This window comes from Vigna angularis, chromosome 2, assembly GCF_016808095.1.
Source record: "Vigna angularis cultivar LongXiaoDou No.4 chromosome 2, ASM1680809v1, whole genome shotgun sequence".
In the NCBI taxonomy this organism is placed as follows: domain Eukaryota; kingdom Viridiplantae; phylum Streptophyta; class Magnoliopsida; order Fabales; family Fabaceae; genus Vigna; species Vigna angularis.
This window is the reverse complement of record NC_068971.1, coordinates 6,533,912-6,555,394: the sequence shown is the minus strand read 5'-3', so window position 1 is coordinate 6,555,394 and position 21,483 is coordinate 6,533,912. Positions and strand designations below refer to the sequence as shown.

The following is a 21,483-nucleotide window of genomic DNA, read 5'->3' as shown; positions in this document are numbered from 1 at the left end:
ATTAACTTAGAACTAACCAAAATAAACATCATTTTAACCAAAAAAAAAGGACTTAATTAAAAGGAAAAAAAATGAATAATTGAAATAAAAATTAATACCAAATATTTCAGCATAGTAGAAATTTCACGAATTACTTGAATTTAATGACTCACTTTAAACATAATTTATTGGGACAAAAAGAAAGTGTCAAAAAGATCGACTCGTAAAAATGGTTGAAAGAGAATTGTAAAGTTGCGTGTGTGAAATTAGGAGGGTGAGAGGGACGAGCATGGATCATAGTCCATAATTCTCAGTGTTGATTTGTCTTCTTCCCTTCCAATTCGAATCCAGGGTAAGCCTAAACTAAACCAAACTCTGTCGATACTTTGCTACAATTAGAGAGAAACAAAGACAAAGAAACAGAATCAGGTCTTCCCCAACCTCAAGCAACAAAAAAACCACCGGCCATTTCCATTTGACCATCATTGCTACTTTTGAAAGGAAACTCTAAACCCCATATGAATCACATGCTTTCCATCTCATAACACAACAACCCCACTTATATTAATTCTTCTCTTCTCTTTTCCTTTCTTCATTCCTCATTACCATGGTTTCCCTGTCAACCACCACCCCCTTTCTACCCTTCACTGCACAAAACGCTTCCACCAGAATCCCTCCTCCCAACACCTTCCGTTACACCAACCACCGTCATAGGGATCACCGGAAGGTTGTGTGCGCCTGCATCGCACCTCCGCAGAACTTCAAGAGCCAGGACTCTTCCCCTGTTAATTTCAATGTAAATGTCTATACTTTGATTTCGCTTTTTGGTTCAGTAATCAGATTTTGTTGTTGGGGTTGGTGTTAAGTGAGTCTGGGGTTCTGGGTACACGCAAAGTTTTTTTTTTTTTTCCTTCCAATGGATATCTGGCTGACATCAAGGTTGTTGCCAGGGTTTGCACAAATCAGAACAGCTGAGCGCGGCGCGGGATCAGGATGATGATTCTGATGTTCTTATTGAGTGTAGAGATGTGTACAAATCTTTCGGGGAAAAGAAAATCTTAAATGGTGTCAGCTTCAAGGTGAGGGGTTTTGTACTTGACAATGGTTTTGGTTATATCACTTTGCTATGCACTTGTAGGAAAGGAAAATGAATTGAGTTCTTTTCCTTGACTTAAATTCAATTTTAACACTGAACTTTCATTGAACCTCTCTCTTATAACTTCCGTGAAAGGTAAAGTAGAAAAGTTAATCATAACTATGAGAGAAACTAATTTCACTTTATCTTTTTATTGTTTTCTCCTGTAAATGATTATAGAGAAATTTATGCAACATGTCCATAGTCTTGTGTTTGGTTTGCTTCTTTCATTGTTTTCTGTCAAGTGTGCTATCTAGCATGAAATAATGAAGTGGTGAATGCTTACAACAATGACAACCAAGTCTTGACCCTTGTGTTAGGTTTGTAACACGGACCGAACAACTTTGTTGATCTCCATTAGCAACCTGTTTTTTTATTAATTCATTTAGGGAAAGAAGTGGGTTAAATGAAAACCAGTTGTCAATAGGGTCGTCTTAAAAGTTTTGGAGGCTATGTTCTAATCACGAAAATTAGATCCATCCATATTTGGTATGCAAAAAAACAAAATAAAAGGACGGTGCAAATTTGTGAGCTTTTAAAATATGGAGTCTCAATAAAAGAGGGTCTGCTTGAACAGGTTGTTTTACGGGCCTAATTGTCGGTAGGAGTAGGGGAGATCTAGCTGACTTGGAGTTTGCTATTTTTTTTTTCTTTTTTATATAATGAATAGATCAGGCACGGTGAAGCTGTTGGAATAATTGGTCCCTCTGGGACTGGTAAATCTACAGTTTTGAAGATTATAGCAGGACTTCTTGCTCCGGATAAGGTAAGTATCTGATTTGAGATTTTGGTTATTTGATTTTAGTTTCATTCAAATGAGTTCATTTCTTGAATGCTATCACTGTCAAATTAACAGGGGGAAGTTTACATTCGAGGAAAAAAGAGGGTTGGTTTAGTAAGCGATGATAACCTATCTGGTCTTCGGATTGGATTAGTAAGTGTCAGAGTAATATGCAATGTGCTACTTCTTGGGCGCTACTATGCTTCCATTGTAATTTTCTACAATTAATCTGTAAACAGGTTTTCCAAAGTGCCGCACTCTTTGATTCTTTGTCTGTTCGTGAAAATGTTGGTTTTCTCTTGTAAGACAACTTCCCCTTTTAAACTTTAGTTCATTTTTTACATTGTCGTCTAAAATGTGATAAAGTTGATTGATTAAATAGTTTTTTTCTCTTCTGTTCTTCTAAGACTATTTTATTTGTTTTGTTTCTGACCTATTTAATTGTTCAGGTATGAACACTCGAGTATGTCTGAGGACCAGATATCAGAGCTTGTCAAGGAAACTTTGGCTGCAGTTGGATTGAAGGTATGCATCTGGTTCAAAACCATGAACACCAGGCAGCAGATACTGCATAAAGGGTAGCAGCAGTGGCATAAATTTGCTTTCTGCCACTGAGAAAGTTGCCCCATACTCATACTACTGGATTGCTGTTACTACTGCTTTCTTCCATTTTTGTTGCATAGTCATTATGTTTTACAAAAGATTAACTTATCACCCGTTTTTTACAGGGAGTTGAAGATCGGTTGCCTTCTGAATTATCAGGTGGGATGAAAAAGCGAGTTGCTTTGGCACGTTCTATTATCTGTGACACCACAAAGGAATCAATTGAGCCAGAGGTGTGTTAGCTTCCCATTTCTATCCTCTGTTATTGTTTAAAATTTTTACTACCAGAGAAGAGTGCATTGGAACTTTAATTCTTGGGTCCTTATGTTTCAAGCATAAGTGAGTCATTAGTTTGAAGCAGCGTTACGGGAGGGGGTGGATATTAGGCACTCCTAGTTTAGTTCATGTTAAAAATATGAATGAAGGACTAAAGAGGGATTTGAATTGTGACAACCTTGCTTACATAGCGAGGAGGGTAGAGATTGGTTAGAACTATAGTTACTATAGTTGATGGCTCAAGTTATCTGTATAATCACTTATGAACTATAGTCATATGAAAGCCTGCCACTTTGTGTTGGTTACAATAGGAAAAAAGAACAATAGTTGATGGCTGAAGTTATCTGTATGGTCACATAAATTTCCAGCAATGGAGATTATTTTTGGATCTAACATGGTGTAACATTTACTGTTTTTCAATCAACATGTGGCCTTCTCTTCTCTCTCTTCTGTTTATAAAATATACACATCATCATTCTGTACAGGTGCTTTTATATGACGAACCAACTGCTGGACTTGATCCTATTGCATCTACTGTTGTTGAGGATCTGATTCGCTCAGTGCACATAAAAGGACGAGATGCTCGTGGAAAACCTGGGAATATTGCATCTTATGTGGTTGTTACTCACCAACATAGTACCATTAAAAGAGCCATTGATAGGTGATAAATTTTTTCATAATGATTGGATGTGTTTCCTGTCCACTTAAGCCTGTTAATTGGCCCAGAATTCATGCACCCTAATTTGCTAAGTTACTTCAAAAATACAGATTGTTGTTTCTACACAAGGGAACGATTGTTTGGGAAGGAATGACTCATGAATTTACAACTACAACAAATCCAATTGTTCAGCAGGTTAGTTGTGTTGCTATAAGAGTAAACAAGGACTTGTTTCTGAAATCTTTTACTGTGGGACATCAATTTCTTATCTAGGGGCGGTATCTAAATATAATATTTAGAAAGGTTTATATATGTTGGTTTTTAGAATCAAAACAGTAGCAGCTTGAAGCTAAAATGCTTCTTTATTATTGATTGTAAAATAATGAAAAACGTTACAATATTTAAAACCTGAAAAAGTAACTACCCACTAACATTTTTATCCTAATTTTAATCCACTACTTCAATCCATAATTAAAAATTAACTAAATCCTAACAATAAGGAACTGACTTTGACTCAATTAAAATTAAAAATAAAATATTCCTAAAGCATTTTCTTAACACTCCTCCTTGCTTTAGGAACTGTAAAATCTATGAAAGATCAATCTGGCATCAGTAAAAAGTTTCTGAATCTTGAACTCTGAATTCCAACATAACCCTTATTCACAGCTTCAGCGTTGACTTTATTAGCACCTTTAGGCTCCTCTTCTTCGTCTTCATAGTTAAGAAGGTCATCCTCGTACGTCTCGTTCCAATAACGTACTAAATTGTTTCCTGATTTGTCCATGGTCACCCATGATACAATCATGGCCCTTCCCACACAGTCACCTATTATTATATGAACCTGCTAAGGAGCATTATAGCTAGAACGGGCAACAAAGACATCACTGTGAAGGGGCATATCCTCAACCCTATCAACCTTCCTGATGAAAGAAATTAATTTGCCTCCATGGCAAACCACAGTCACATTGAGAATGATCAAAACCAATGATGCAGTCATTGCTGCAAAATAAGAGAAACTCTTTGCACCCAACATATGATGAAGATGTCTTAGCTTCTTGTGCCAGATTTCTGTCACATTTTCCTTGAGTGGAAAACAGTTTGCTCCTCCTCCAATGGTTTTAGAGCAAAGCTTTTCCCTTTCATTTTCACCTTGAACATATCTTGACCAGCTTCATCTTTAATCAAGCAATTTTTGTCTTAAAAAATAACTCTAAATCCTCTTTCAATCAGTTGACCAACACTTAACAAATTTTAGTCAATTTTAGGAACGAAAAGAACGTCTAGAATAAATTTTGTGCCTGCACAGCTTGTAATTGCAATTGTCCCCTTTCCTTTGACTGAGATATAATCACCATTGCCTATTCTGACTTTGGTGATTTCAGTTGGCCTCGTATCTCTAAAGAGTGCCTTGTCAAAGGTCATGTGGTTAGTACAACCACTTTCAATCAGCCAACTTTCATTTTCTTCACTGCTTGCAAAACAGGTGGCCACAAATAATTGATATTCCTCCTCCTCCTGTTCATCAACTTTAGCTTCTTCCTCTCGCGGTTGATTTTTGCTCATGCATATGACTGCTTCATGTCCCAGTTGATTGCACTTTATGCATTTAGCATCTGGTCTCCTCCAACATCGAAATGGAGGGTGACCCATTTTGCCACAGTGTTGACAAGGAGGGTAATTTTTCTTTTCACCCTTTCCTTTGTTGTAATTATTTGCATTGCTTTGATTGCTGGCTGGATGATTCTTCTTGTAGTTTTTTGCTTGTTGGCTCATGGCTAGAAGAGCACCTTCAATAGCATAATCTTCCCTCATCAATCTTCATTGCTCTTGGGCCTAGAAGACATGTATCACTTCAACAAGAGTGATTTTAGAAAAATCCTTTGTATTTTCCAAAGAAGCAATAGATGCTTCATACCTTTCTGGTACGATCACCAAAATTTTCTCAACAATTCTGGAATCTGCAAAATTACTTCCCAATAATTTTATCTTGTTGGCAATACCCAACAATTTGTCTGAATACTCCTTGATTGTGTCGGACTCTTTCATCCTTTGAAGTTCAAATTCTCTCATCAAGTTAAGCACTTGCATGCTTTGAATTTTTTCATCTCCAGTATATTCTCTCTCTAGGTAATCCCAAATTGCTTTTGCTGATTTGAGAGTCATGATCCTGGTAAAGATGGTTGCAGAGATGCCAGCATAAAGACATGACTTTGCTTTTGCTTTTCGGGTTTTCTTCTCCTTATGATTTTTTATCTGGGCCACAATGGGATTGTCAGGCAGCGGAAGGATTTCATAATCTTCTTCTATGGCTTCCCAAAGATCTAAAGCTTCTAGGTAAGCCTCCATTTTAACCGGCCAAAGATCATAGTTTTCCCATTGAAAATTGGAAAGTTGCTTGGGAGAAGCTTGTTTCAGAATCCATTCTAAGGTCCCGTAAGAAAAAAGCTCTGATACCAATTGTTGGTTTTTAGAATCAAAACAGTAGCAGCTTGAAGCTAAAATGCTTTTGTATTATTGATTGTAAAATAATGAAAAATGTTACAATATTTAAAACCTGAAAAAGTAATTACCCACTAACATTTTTATCCTAATTTTAATCCACTACTTCAACCCATAATTAAAAATTAACTAAATCCTAAAAATAAGGAACTGACTTTGACTCAATTAAAATTAAAAATAAAATATTCCTAAAGCATTTTCTTAACAATATAAAAGAAAGTACTACTTTTCTGTTCAAACTTCAGATGTATTGTCCGTGAGAGAATGCACCTTGGTTCACATTATTTGAAGATCTTGCTTCTCTACAAAAGTCTGCTTTGTCGATTGGGTTCCTTGCTTGTTTCTTCTATTTTTACTTGTGAAGGAGGCTAGTATTTTTCATTTGAAACACTGTCCCTAGAGGAACCAAAACTGAAATTGTCCTCGATTTGAATGATTTCAAGAAATGAAAGAGATTGCTAGTATTATTCATGTTTGTGAAAAATAAGAAGTAATATATGATGAGAATGACTTATAATTCTTTTTTTTTTGTTGTTTAAGTAGTGTCCGAGAAGCATGTTTTTAATTTGGATTAAGAATTGTGATTATACATTAATCATATCTTATGAATTTTATACATTTCTTTCTAAACTTTTATTACCCGTATCCTAAATATTTTGAGAATTTATTTGTAATCACAGATAAACATTGCACCTGAATGCATGATTTTTTTTTACAAAATTCAATCTTTTCTAAATAGTAATGTTAATAACTGATAGGGTGAACTTTTGTTATTGTGGCAGTTTGCATCCGGCAGCCTAGATGGTCCTATCAAATATTAGAACACTACTGAAATTGTAAAGTAGACAACATCGATTACGGCTGGTTTTGGCTATCCTGGAATGTGCACATACAAATGGACAATAAGCTGGTTGCAACAAGGATTAACATCAATAGAATTGGCTACCTGCATCGGATTAGAGGCCGACAATAACAATTTTTCCTTTTTATGGTTAGAGGACAGTTTATTATTACTGTTATTGATTACTAAATTCATTGGCAATAGAAGGTGCTTTGATGCACGCCTGATGTTAGAAAAGATTATGTTAGAAAAGATTGGTGGAACAGCTGTATTTAGTTCTATGCGGAGAGTTTGATGTGCTAGATTGTGTTTTTGTAAGCAAATCATTATAATCAATAAATCTGCTTCATGGTTTTTAATTTTCATAGTCCCAAGTCCTCCCCTAATCATATTTGTAATCAGTATTCTGCTGTCAAATATCGTGAAGACCTTTAGTACGGAACATGTACTTTTATCAAAATATTCTTAACACTTCATTCAGCCATTTTAACTACTTATAACTAAGTATTAAATAATTCTTATACTTTTCATGTAATAGTTTTACTTTCACCAACTACTTTCAATTTTACTCAACTAATGTCTACGAACACTCTTAACATTCTTGTAATTATAAAGACAACAAAATAAAGTTGATCACATAAGATGGTGTTGTGATTGTAATAATAATCTTAAACATATGAAAATCTGCTCCATATATCTTGTCTGCACTTACCACTCCTCACTATACTTATCAACTCGCGATCTCAAGGCAAAACACCTATGGGGAAAAGTTAAGTTCCCCAAGCCAAGAAAAGGGCTAGGTTAATCTAGAATGATACAAGTTCTCTTCAACTAAATATTCTTGCAAATCTGCAGTTTGATGAACAAGATCAAAGTTTCACCATAACTAGACCAAATCAGTATGTTTCCTGCTGCTGACCCTTCACCAAATTGATTATGAATATTGGATGCAGTGATGCAATCTAATCTAACTGCAACCAGTTCCAGCAAAAGAGAAGAACCGCCAACAAAAAGATGAAGGATTGATCTCTACTCGGATCAAATGTTCACCACAACCATCTATTCTTTTCCTGGCTGAATGATGCAGGACTAGTCTTCACTTAGATAAAGCCGATCGCCAGTTACGGGTGTTCTTTAAACCTTTTGCAACTCATCATAACATTTTGATCCTGTTGTTCTGATTCTGAGACACTTGTTCATTACTCATGAGATAACACTGGTGAAGTTGATGGCCAGATAGTATTGCTAGTCAAATAAACTGTATGTTCACTTGAAACTGAGAAGCCAGCTACCAGATTACAATTTGGAATTTACAGGAGATTTGTAACTGTCACTATCACAAAAATCAAATCAAACTTTGGTTTGAAGAATGTAATTTCTCGCCCTTGCTGAACAGAAGAGAACAACAACACCAAAATCAAAACTAACAAAGGCACTGATAAAGAAAATCCCCAGAGATATTGGTCCCTCCATCCTATCTTCCCTGAAAGAACTTCCTAGCACAGATTGAGTCCTTCCATCATCACATACGCCACTGGAAGATTCCATGCACAGATCTGGATTTCCAGCAAATGCACCAGGAAATTTCCCATATCCTTGCTTCTGGGGAACATACCCAGAAAAACAGTTGTACGACAGATTCAAAATGGACAGATCTTGAAGGCTAGAAATGTTTCCTGGAATATGCCCTGACAAGGAATTATGTGACAAATCTAAGGCTTTCAAACTCTGCATTTTCTGCAGACCTGGAAGCTGTCCATAGAGAAAGTTGAATGAAAAATTCAGATATTCTAGGCCAGCCAGACCAAATAAGCCCCTTGGAATCTCTCCATGGAGCAAGTTGCTGGATAAATCGATTCCAACCATTGAGGATATATGATAAGTGAAACCGAGTTGATTGCTATCAGAAACAACAGCTGAAAATCTCAGTTGAAGGTTTCTTGCTGCAACCAATGGCTCTTTAACAGTGACATTCCTAGTGTTAAATATCAAGCTACCCTTTAAATTAATATCAGGGATGAAGCCAGAAAACTTGTTATGTGAGAAATCCATTGTTTCTATTGCGTCAAATGTGAACAACCAACTAGGCAAATTTCCACTGAACTTATTCTGAGCAAGGGACAAATACCTGAGGTTTGACCATTTCGTTATTGCATCATTCAAGGATCCAGAAAGCTCATTGGAACTAAAATCTACAATCTCGAGAGATTTACATCCTGCCAGAGTGAGTGGGATAGTCCCGGAAAACCTGTTGTTGCTTATATCCAGTATCCTCAAGGTATCCAATGCATCAAACTCCGGTTGAATTACCCCAGAAAGATTGTTGTTATTCAGTATTAGAGCATACAGCTGAAAGCACCCAACAATGCTGAATGGAATGGTACCAGACAAAGCGTTGTGTGAGAAATCAATGACCTGAAGATAGGTTAAATTTCCAATTCTGGCAGGAATTTCTCCAGAGAGAATATTGTGAGAGAGAAACAAGGCCTCCAAAGTTTTCAACTCAGTAATTTTCACAGGAATTTCACCAGAGAATTGATTGTGAGAAAGGTCAAGAAGAACAAGGCCAAGAAGTTTCTCGGAAGTCTCAGCAATTTGACTGGGAATAGGACCGGAAAAATCATTATAACTCAAGTCCAAAACAAGAAGTTTCAATGAAAACACAAGCCTAGGATATATTCTATACTTCAAATGGTTCCCTGACAGGTTCAAATGAGTCAAAGCTTGCAAGGAAGCAATACAAGCAGGCAGTCCCCCAACAATAGAATTATTAGACAAATTCAACACAGTCAGAGACTGAACTGAAGCTGAAAAGCAAGGCAAAGTACCAGCAAACTGATTGGAAGCAAGATTAAGTACAACCAAAGGCTGCCGAAAACCAACCAGATTACCAGACAAGAGATTGTTCCCAAGGTCCAAATACTTGAGGGACTTCAAGTAAAGAAGGCTCTCAGGTATGCCCCCACGGAATGAACACACACCAAGATGTAGCCTTTCCAGATTTGTAGAGAAGTTCCCAATCCAAGCAGGCAGTGGACCACCCAAACCGGGGTTCCCACTCAAAACAAGCTCAGTGAGGTGCCTGAGCCTCATGAAAGAGTCTGGTATCCCACCGTGAAACCTGTTATAGCTGAGATCAATTACTCTTAGGTTGAGCAAATTTCCAAAACATTCAGGAAGAAGGGAAGTGAAGTTGTTGTGGGACAACCCCACCTTGCTGAGGTACGGAAGCTGGCACAAACTGGGGTGGATTTGGCCTGAAAGGCTCATACTAGTTAGGTTGATGGAAAGCACCCTCCCAGTTCTGTTGTCACAGGTGATTCCAGTCCATGAAGTGCAGTTAGAGCCTGCCCAGTTGGACAAACTCTGGTAAGGGTCTTGCAGTCTTGACCTGAACAGAAGAAGAGAGGCTTTATCTTGTAGGAAAACATCAATTGAGAGTGAAGGGATTGCACAGAGAAGAATCACAGAGAGGAGAGTGAAGGGGTGCCATAGACGGTGGAGGGGTGTGGTGTGTGCCATCACCATCAGCATGAGAGTAAAGGTGCAATTTTGAGGAGGGGGAAGAAGAGTTTGAAGCAAAAAGGGAACCTGGGGGTTGAGGATTTGAAGATTAGAATGAAAACATGATGAAATGGACAGAAAGAGAGAAAGAGGAGAAGGAAAAGAGGAACATCGTCTTACACATTGGTCTTAGGTTGGTTGGTTGTGTTGTGTCACGCTGATAAAGTGAGAGTGTTACAGGTAAAAGGAAGAGGGTTTAGGTTAGATGAACAAAATAAAGTGGCTTTGTTGTGCTTCTTAGTTCTCTCACTTTACTCTCTTTCTCTCTGTTGCCTAACACTTTATCCCTTTTTTAAGTTTTTCTTCTTACTGTGTTGTGTCCCAGAAAACCTTTCTTCTTCTTCTTATATATATATATATATATATATATATATATATATATATATATATATATATATATATATATATATATATATATATATATATATATATATATATATATATATATATATATATAAAAAGGTTGGAAAATAAAACCAAGGTAGAGATTCCACTCTTCATCTCTCTCTCTCTCATTGCATGGCCATGTCAAAAGAATAGCATGATCCTGTTATCTATTAATTGATTAATATATAGTTTATTGTAGCCATAAACATTGTCAATGATTTGTGAAAAAATAATAATATATATATATATATATATATATATATATATATATATATATATATATATATTTGACATGATTACTTCTTTATTTATATATTAGAGAAATACTTGTATGATATGAAATGAAAGTTTATTATGAATAATCATAAATTGAAAAAATTTAAATGCATACAAATAACTTGTTTTAAAAAATATTTTTTTACTAATATTAAAAAAAGTTAAAATTAGACAAAAATAAAAACTTATTTTATTGAGAAACTCTGTGAAATTTTAAAATTTCAGCTATCCCTTATAAATATAGTCACTTAATATATTTAAGAAAAAATGTGTCCTTTTGATTTATTTTATTTTAATTTCTTTGTAAAAATTTGGTTCTTTTATCCAACTATAAAAAATATTAAATATTAAATTAATTATATAAATAATTAATGGATTTAAAAGTGAAAATAAAAAACAATGTATTTTGACAAAAATATATATAGGGATTAAAAGTTTAGGTTTATAGAACTGTACTTTTAAAATTATAAAATGTAAAGTTATATATTGAAAAATTCTATGAATCCCTCGAAAATTTAAAAATGCGTTATTGTTATTTATAGAAATCCAATATTTTGATGTGCCCAAACTCATAATTACTCATCTTCATAATAATATAAAAAAAAAATCAATTTCTCTGACCATCATTTGAGAGAGAAAAGTTATTCTAAATCCAATAAAATAATTTTACATTGTCATCTACTTAAACATTATTTTGTATAATCATTCATTTAATTTTTATGGTTTTTTTTGTAATCATACTATAAGTTATTTACAACTAAATAGCAGTGCAAGATCATATCACTAAACTTGTATATTATAGCTTTTTTAATTATGATAACAATTTAATGGATATAAATATTTCTTCAGCTACCTTCTCACTTTTAAATGTTATTTTTTCACATAAATAATAATTTTTTTATTAGTTAAATATACGTGCTTTTCAAACAAAATTTTACTTAGGATATGATCCCATAACTATAACAAAGAACTTAAATAGTTACTAATAAATTGTTTTTTTCACAAAACAATAGTAGATAATTATGACATTTAACCTTGATACGACGAAATTAAATCATTACAAAAATACTAACGCCATGTTTTTTCTTAATATATATTATGAAATTATAAAATATATTATAAAAATGTTTTCTTAAGTTGATTGAATATTGTCAATTTTTAGCTAATTTTGTCTTGCACCATTGTTCTTTCTTATCCGTTTGGTATTTAATGTTTTTTTTGTCTAACATAATTTAAAATGTTTAGATATAGATCACTTTAATAATGTTAATTCTCATATAGCTTTATTTTACGTTATTTGTGTCTTTTTATGTTGTTATTTGTCCAATATCGTTCTAATAATATGCATGAAATATAATTTAATACTAAAGTTAATAAGTGATCAACCAGAAGCATATTAAATATAGTTATATATATCTCAACAAACATACTTTATATCTTTATTTGTAATTGGTATTATGGATTTTAACTCTTTAGTATATCAATTCACCCTATTTTAAAAAAAATCATAATAATACAAATACCATTAATTTTTATTAGTTATATTTTATATTAAACACCAATATTAGAGAATAACATGTTCTCATAATTTCTTCTGCTTTTTTAATTACACAATTCTTTATACATTTTTATTTACTATGTTCTCTTGTGGCACGGTTAGTTAGATTGTAATTGAAAATGCAGTTAAAAGTATATAAAAGAAGTACATTAAAATTAATTTGATAAAAATCACATTAAAAATACTAATTTGCAATTAAACCATGTTTGAAATTTGTGGTACACTTATCTACCTACACTCGTAATAACGAGTTAGCCTCTAAACATAGGACAATTTAGGTAATGAAATATCTATATTTATATTTATTTTCATAAAATATTGTGGATAAATATCAAAATTTGAGAATGTGTATATGTTCCAATTCCAGGAATTAGTGCCCCGTTATATTCTTTGAATCTTCACTTTCTTTTTTGCAACCACTTTTTTTTTTCTATTTTATTACAAATGAAAAAAAAAACAATAATAATGTTTTATCTTCATACTCTTAAAATAAAATTACTATTAATTTTTAGGTTTAATTATGTATCAACTTTCTATAATATTAGTTGATTCTTTTATCAATTCCTTTTTGTTTATTGAGTATCAAAACTTTTTATAGTTTTCATTTCTGCTGATTAATTTTTTTCTTTAACTAAGTTATGAGACGCTTATTTTGTCAATCATTTTATTTATTCGTCTCTCATAAGAAAAATACGAAGGTTATACGACAACTAAAGAATTATCCATGATAAGATTAATTTTATTGTTCAACACGTTTTCAATAAAATAATAGAACTCAATGGTTATTTTTCAATAACCGTAATATTATGTTATGTTAATAACAAATTTCATATTCATTAATACGTAGAGATTAGTAAAATAACAATCAAATAAAAAGAATTCAATCAAGAGATATAAAAACTTTAAATATTTACTAAGTCGATTTTTTTAATAAACATTAAAAACATATTGAAATTTATCATAAATTTAAAAATTAATTAATTCTATCTTTTATAAATAATTTATTTTTTGATTGAACGAAGGGCATAAATATATTATTCACTGTATAATCCTTTTGAAAAATAAACAATTTAAACGGTCAAACTTAAATTTTCATTCACCGCACATTTTGTTCAATTTTTTCTTATCCCACGTTTATGTCTAGTTTCATTTTCACTTTATTTACGTAAGTTAATCAGAAATTTTCCTTTAACACAATTCCTTTTATTTATAAAGCGTGTCAAAATCTTCATATTTTATAGACATGTTAAGGTTTTATTTTGTTTGTGTTTTAATTTTAAAAAAGTGACTTTGTAGATTATACCTTTTTTAATAGTTAAATTGTGTTGAAAAGGGTTTAGGTAAACATTTTTTGTTTAATTACAAATGTAAAAAATATTTTTAAAGCTAGCAATAATTTTAGCTTCTTAAAAGTTACTCTAAATCATTTTCTTAATTTCTTTATATTTTTTATCTCTTAAAATTAGTTTAATACTTTTGATCTTTATTTTCATCAGGTGGTTTTCGACTTTTTCTAACAAAATTATTTCAATTATTGTAATTTTTATTTAATTTAGTTATTTTTTCTCCACGTGAGTTATTAGTAAAAAAAAACTTGAATTAGTTTTCAAATTAAATTAATTTTCCATTACCCGGGTTAAAAAATCACATTTGTTATTGTTCAATTTTCGATAATGATATTAAAAAAAAGTAGTTGATGATACTATAGCATAAATAGATGGAAAAGAAACGTGCTTAAAGATACTAAAGCAGAAATATATGGAAAAAAACACGTGCTTAAAAGATCCTTATAATAACATATTCAAAATGATTAATTTTAAACTTAATGATTAAGTGTGGGTTAACACTAGCATAAGAATTATGTTAAAGAGAGAAAAGGAAGGGGAATAATACTATTGAATAGTACTGTTTTTTGTGATGAATATTAAAATATTACTACCTAATGTCACATGTGTAAATAATAATAAAAAATGCATAGTTCAAGAAAACTAACCAAATTAATTGAATTGTTTAATTTTTAAAAATTGGTAATAAATTTAAAGTTAATTTAAAAAATGGTTTGATATATAATTATATTTAATAACATGGTATTACTTGTAATTCAAAGTTTTTTTTTTATACAGTGAGTGCCATTTGTATTGAAAATAAATTTAGAAATACATTTACTTTCGTGGATAACGACTAGATTTTTCATTGATATATTTCACTAATCTTAGCAAAAAACAGTGATTGTATATCTCGAAGTACATTATGCTTCTTATATTACTTTAATTACCTTTTTTAAATATTTTTAGATTTATATGCAACATTTTTTATAGACATTTACGGTAATATTAAATTTTATACTTATTAATTAATTTTAAATAAGTAAAAGTTTTAAAGTTTATAAATAGAAGTTAAGTATATTTTTAATTTATTCTATTTTTTTGAAACTATTTCTAAATTTATATTAACTTTTAAATATCATAGTTATTTATAGAAGAAAATTAAATATAAAATTTTTAGTATTAATAAGTAAATTATCTTCTATTAAGATTTTATTTTATTTTTTCTTTTTAGATGTTTTATGAAAAAAATAATGTTATCATGTAAATAAGGGTGTTAAAGTTAATGAATCTGACTCATTTACTAACACATCTCATGTTGATTTAAGAACCAATTACTTTAGCATGATTTATTTTTTACAAATTATAATTTTTATATTTTAATTCAACTCAGTCAAAATTAGTGAGTTAAATCGTTTGACTCATTTAACAATGTCTATTTTTCTAGTTTATTTATATACATTCATCAAGCATTAACTACAATTAGAATATTGATCTTATAAAGATAACATGTGAAAATAAATGTGTCAACCTATGTAATAAAAATGAATAAATGGATTAAGTATATAATCATTTGAATATAATTAAACAACATTATTATTATCACAGTGTCAACATAAAAAACTAAAAGTAATAAATAATTTCAATAAAAAAATATGAAGGTTTGTTGTTCTTAGGTCATGATTGAATCCATGCTTAACTTTCAAACTAATTTAATTTATAAATTAATTGAGTGAAGTTTAGTTTAACTTGCATTTAAAAAAAAGCTACACTATTTTCAATTGAATCTAACTTAAATATATGTTGAATCAAGTTAACTCACAAATTTAAACTTATTTTTAAGTTTAAGATTTGATTTTTGTAATTTATCTAAATTGTTTTGAGACTTTTAAAAATGCTAGAGATAAATTTCACTTATAAACATGTTTCAATTGACATAAATAGAGTTAATATTTTATTCATTCAATGAATGAATTGTTTAAGTAGGTGATGCATATTTTGATAAGATATTTATACATGAATATACGAATAAGTTAATATGTTATGAAATAAAATAAGATAAGTATGATGTTTAAAATTGGTGTGATGAAGAATATGTAGTATATTTGTGAGTATGGATGGATTGGAAGTAAGAAGTGAGTAGATATTTAGATTGTTTTTTGTAGTCGATTAGAGAATGAAATTTATTGAATTTGATATCACTCAACTATTGTGTTAAACACTAAAGTGACATATAAGTGGTTTATAATGATTATAATCACTGCTTAAGTGATGATATCTAATGATTGCACAATTTTGACTTTTTAAATTATCAAAAGCTTTACTTTTTGGAACACTTGTCTATTATACACATGAAGTATATAGCACATGAGTGTGATGGAGTTGTAAATAGTCTCTATAAGTCACGATATTTGTAATAAAGAGTTCATTTTGTTGTCTTGTTATATGCTTTCCTAGATTTAAACGAATTCTATAAGCTTTTTCTTCGAAAATGTTTACAAAATCTTGACTATTCAATTTTGTTATTACTAAACAAACCTTATTTTTTCAACTCCACAAAGTTTTTATCATTTACATAACTAATTTTCTATGACGATCTTAGATACAATGATCACTTTAGTAGTATATGCTGCATCAAATGTTACACCAACTTTCAAATTGGTCATTCTTCCTCACATCTTTATGACTACAATAGATATTCTTTAGCACCTTTAACACTTCTCTCTCATGTAAATACATATCATTTTTCTTTAGGCCATTAAAAGATATAATATAACATTTCAAGTTACATACAAACCAAACTTCCTCAAACATTATCTTGGCTTCATTATAGACTAAACATGATAATTCCAACTCTAATAATCTTACCGCACAAAAGTTTAGTACTTTTTAATCTTTGTGAAATTTTAAAAAATGACAAATAATTTTTATTTCTAAAAATTAACACTTCAAAAATTAGAAAAGAAATAAGTAAAAACAATGCTTTAATTTGTTTCTTATATATAAAACTACACCTATACATATATCATAGGCTGAACTTTGATTTTAGTTCAGTATTTTGTAGTTATATTCAATTTGAGCCATTTCTTTTAAGAAAGTTAAACTTAATAGTTTGCACTTAAAAAGAAAGTGAATATTCTTCTTCACATATATCGAGTTTATGAATTAAATAAATAAATTGATATTTCTAACCGTCAACAATAATTTAAATTAAAATATTAACCGGAAAGGTGGAGAAAGATTATATATAGAAAGAGGAGGATGAAGGATGTAGAGTAGTGGAGAAAGCTGAAGTGTAATGTGGTAAGGTTGAGAAGGGAAAGAGCAGGGATTTTATTTATTCTTTTGTTAGTTATAATAGTATTGATAAATCACAATTATTATATTATTTAAAAAGCCCAATAATAGTTAAACGAACAGTTTATAAATTAAAGAAAAAAAAGTGTCAAACATGAACACTGATGGAGCTGGCCACACAAAGAGTCATACTTGACACATCGTGTTCTCTGTGTGTGTGTTTCTCTCTCTTTCTCATTCGATAAATTGAAGTTGTTGTGTTGTGTTTCGTGTTGTGTTTTGTGTTGTGCTGTGTCTCTCTCATTCATTCTCAGTAGTCGCCAACCGCATTAAGCATCGATCTACTCTCTTCTGTCCTTTCTCCTCTTATTGTCTCCCAAAGGACATACCCAATCCAATTCTCCGTATCATATCTTTCCTATAATCCACGACTCCTTTTTTCTCTCACCGATTATTCACTTCTCTTTCTCTCTGATCCGATTCAATTGAATGGGCCTTTACCTTTCACTTCTCCATCCATGCCAATGGCTAACTCCTTCTCTAACTTGATTCTCCACCGCCCCCGCATCAACGCTCTTGACCTTCTTCTCATCTTTCTCCATACCCTTTTATAGCCCACAAGAAGCAGCCTTTCTCTGTTTTTGTTTTTTTCTTTTTAAACTTTAACAAAAATTCGATTTTTCTTCTGAATAAGTACGCCCTTTTGGATTCTGATGGCGTCGGTGTTTCTGTACCACGTGGTCGGCGATCTGACGGTGGGGAAGCCGGAGCTGGTGGAGTTTTACGATAGTGAGACGGTGGAGTCCGCGATTAGGGCGATCGGCGAGTTCCCTGAAGGGAGCATACCCATTTGGAAAAAGAGGTCTCATGTGGGGATTGAGAATAGTGAGATGAAGCAGCAGAGGTTTGTTGGAATCTTTAGTTCCTTCGACATAGTTGCGTTTTTGGCTAAGAGTGAGTGTTTGGAGGATCAGGACAAGGCCTTGAAAATTCCTGTTTCTGAGGTTGTTGTTCCCAACAATTCGTTGCTCAGGGTTGTTGACCCTGCCACAAGGTCAGCACCTGTTTCAATTACTTTTAGATATGATTTGATCATAGAATTTAATTTGGCCACACCTTCACGGTAAATTACACTTTCATTCAATCACAATTACAAGTTCACTGGCATGCATAATAAGGTCGTTGTACAGACTATGGAAATTAAACACTTGTTTATATTAACTGAACCATGTTTTTACACTTGCTTTAGTGAAATTGTTTGTGTGCGACTCTATTAGCCTCTCTATGTTGTGAATCTGTGGATTCGTTTATTTAAGTAGCAGGGGGAATCAATGTGAAGTGCATGATGTGGCCTTGGTGATGATAAGAATGTTATGCACGTGGGCGGTTTGTGTTTAGTTTTGGAGAGAGGATTGTGTTTTATGTTGCTTTCAGAGATCAGGTGTCTGGGAATGGTAGGTGCACAATCGTTTTCATCTAGGCATCTGGGGTTAGAGGATTTCATCATCAGCATCTTTGCTCCGCGATGGAATATGATTCCATCCAGTTACAAGAATTTTTACTTCCCACAATGGGAGGGAATTTAACATTCCCAAGTAAACTGCTGGATAACTTGATATTTATGTCAAGCAATGGGACATCAAATCCCCTTTTATCATATGCTTTGGTATCTTATACTCTTGTATCAAAGGCATCTAAGAATAGAGTATGTCTGTATTAAATGCCACATGCACATATTCTTAGTTTGACTGTCATCTGAGCTCTGTATAGATTCTTTCGTTAATGTGTTCGTGTATGGCTTTCATCTCCTCATTACAGAAGGAACACACAAAGTTTACCTGATATTTGAAATTTTGAATCCATAAATAATGTTTTTTGCTGCTAGTTGCCAAATGCATCCAGGGGATAGTATTCTCTGATATTTGCCAATTACCTCCCCTTCTCCCCGTTTAAGGTGCAATACCTAAGCTAAGCATAATGTTTGCTTAGTATCTTTTCACCTTATTTTATGCTCGTTTGCTTTTTTGCTTTGTGTTGATATTGATTATCCATTATTTTCTCAACAGAAATTGGAAACTTATGATATGATCCTAAATTTAGATTGCCTAAAGCCTTAAATCAGCGAGTACTATTCCTTTTTAAAGGACAAAGATGAGGCATTTGGTTGTAAAAAAATGTGCTATGTACTAAGATGAGATAATTGAAACTTTCGAACTGAGTATCTGGTCCCTTGTTTTTTTGCTACTGTGTTATCAATATTCTTTCTTATTATGATGAATACACACCCACAAAATAACAAGGAACATGTTATGGGGGTGTGTTTGTGAACCTTAAAGGTCCTGATAGCTAGGTATAATAAAGCTGGTTATAAAATTTGTATTTGGTAATTGCTTAAAAACTGAAAAAGTCGCTCTGTTTGATTAGTTTGAGTTAAAACTAGTTAACAATTCTAATAAAAGGTTGGTTAGTCTAGCCAGATTGTATCTGAATCAAAGGTTTTCTTATTTTGTTCCCATTTTCTCTGTATTCACCTTTTCAGAAATTCAAACTGGTCATTGAAATTCTGTAACATTATTTGTTTATGAAGTACTTGAAAGCCAAACTTAGGCAAACGACATGTACATTGATTCAAATTTCTAATTTTTCAAAACACAGTCTTAATATTATTTTATTTCCTCTAATCAAGATTAATAGATGCGCTGGACATGATGAAACAAGGTGTGAAACGTTTGCTTGTTCCGAAGAGTGTAGCATGGAAGGGCATGAGTAAGCGATTCTCAGCTATCTACTACGGCAAATGGCTCAAGAATAATGATTCTCCTAGCAACAGCAGCAACAATCTACCTCCTAACATGAATTGGAGCCCCTCAACTTCCGGCACCGTTATCCGTGACAAGTACTGTTGTCTCTCTAGAGAAGATGTTCTTCGTTTCATCATTGGTTGTCTTGGAGCTCTGGCACCCCTTCCTCTCACTTCCATTTCTGCTCTTGGAGCAATCAATGCAGACTACAGCTATATCGAATCCTCCACTCCAGCCATTGCAGCCACTAAAAAGCTTCCTCAAGATCCAAGTGCAGTTGCTGTGATAGAAAACACATCAGACGGTCAGTGTAAGATCCTTGGAGAAATTTCTGCATGCAAGTTATGGAAATGCGATTACTTAGCAGCAGCATGGGCTCTGGCAAACCTCTCGGCCGGACAGTTTGTCATGGGAGTCGAAGACAATGTTAGCTCAAGATCACTACCCGAGTTCAGTGTAGATTCACCAACTGGAAACAGTGATTTAGTTAATGGTTCGAGAAAACCAAGGAAATTCAGTAGCAGGAATATTGGGTTCTTCAGCAATTCTCACAGTTTTGGTTCCAGGAGCATGTATAGGGGTAGGAGTGCACCTCTGACATGTAAATTCACCAGTTCACTTGCTGCAGTTTTGGCTCAGATGCTTTCCCACAGGGCAACTCATGTTTGGGTGACCGAGGACGACAACGACGATGTTTTGGTCGGTGTGGTTGGATATACTGATATTTTAGCTGCTGTAACCAAACCCCCCACAACCATGATTCCCGTTAATAGATCTACAGAGGGGTTTGGAAATGAAATTCAGTGTTGATTATATTTTGCTTTTCACTTTTTCAATCAGGACTCTTGGCAGTTTGTCTCAGAGCATTTAAGACGATGAAGATGGGTTTGGGTTGTTTGTGTGTACAAGTTTGTGTTGATTGATAATATAGCAATAAAAATAAGCCATGTTTTCATATAGTCAAAAGCTATTATCTTTAATAGGTATAGTTTGTAACCTGTTAAAGAAATTTGTTCATCCAATGATCTTGGTGTTGAACTGGTAGTTTTGTCCAATTTAAAAACTAACTGATAAAAGGAAGAACTTTGCCGAGGATAACCATACTTTCACACCAATAAGTCATGAAAAAACATTGGTAGAATGAACTGTTAGGTTAGTAATTTGAGGGATTAAAGTTAATAATTGATATTTCAACTTAGTTAACATTAACCACTGACTTTACGAACTCAAAAGCATCATAAACTAATGCGAAACGTTTGTTGCTAATAACATGGCTAAGTAAGAGATGCGTGTTTTTTTATTTAATTCAGAACGAAAATGACAAAAAGGGAAATGATTTTTGTGGAATTATGAGGATGGTGCTGGTTACGTCTACTCATAAACATAAAAAAGGAAATGGATGTGATTGGGTTGCACATGAAGACAATGATTTTTGAATTATTGTGATTGGTTTTAAAGCAATAGTCAACCATGTGGGCAACATGATTGAGTTTGTAGCCAGGT

At 32.5% G+C, this 21,483-nt stretch overlaps 3 protein-coding genes across 3 annotated transcripts; 2 read left to right on the top strand and 1 right to left on the bottom strand.

The window, feature by feature from the left end:
• Nucleotides 1–208: 208 nt before the first annotated feature.
• On the top strand, nt 209–7,131 carry LOC108327196 (protein TRIGALACTOSYLDIACYLGLYCEROL 3, chloroplastic). Its single transcript, XM_017560927.2, has 10 exons — nt 209–775; nt 930–1,058; nt 1,785–1,880; nt 1,971–2,048; nt 2,135–2,196; nt 2,345–2,420; nt 2,624–2,731; nt 3,260–3,435; nt 3,543–3,627; nt 6,714–7,131. The coding sequence occupies exons 1-10, from the start codon at nt 587–589 to the stop codon at nt 6,750–6,752; spliced, it is 1,038 nt and encodes a 345-aa protein (XP_017416416.2). The 5' UTR covers nt 209–586; the 3' UTR covers nt 6,753–7,131.
• A 270-nt stretch (nt 7,132–7,401) lies between these two features.
• On the bottom strand, nt 7,402–10,655 carry LOC108329556 (receptor-like protein CLAVATA2). The gene has a single exon (XM_017563817.2). It carries the CDS (start codon nt 10,304–10,306, stop codon nt 8,123–8,125), a length of 2,184 nt encoding a protein of 727 aa, XP_017419306.1. The 5' UTR covers nt 10,307–10,655; the 3' UTR covers nt 7,402–8,122.
• A 6,586-nt stretch (nt 10,656–17,241) lies between these two features.
• Nucleotides 17,242–20,946, top strand: LOC108329546 (CBS domain-containing protein CBSX6). The gene is made up of 2 exons (XM_017563805.2): nt 17,242–18,233; nt 19,866–20,946. The coding sequence occupies exons 1-2, from the start codon at nt 17,893–17,895 to the stop codon at nt 20,788–20,790; spliced, it is 1,266 nt and encodes a 421-aa protein (XP_017419294.1). The 5' UTR covers nt 17,242–17,892; the 3' UTR covers nt 20,791–20,946.
• Nucleotides 20,947–21,483: the final 537 nt, after the last annotated feature.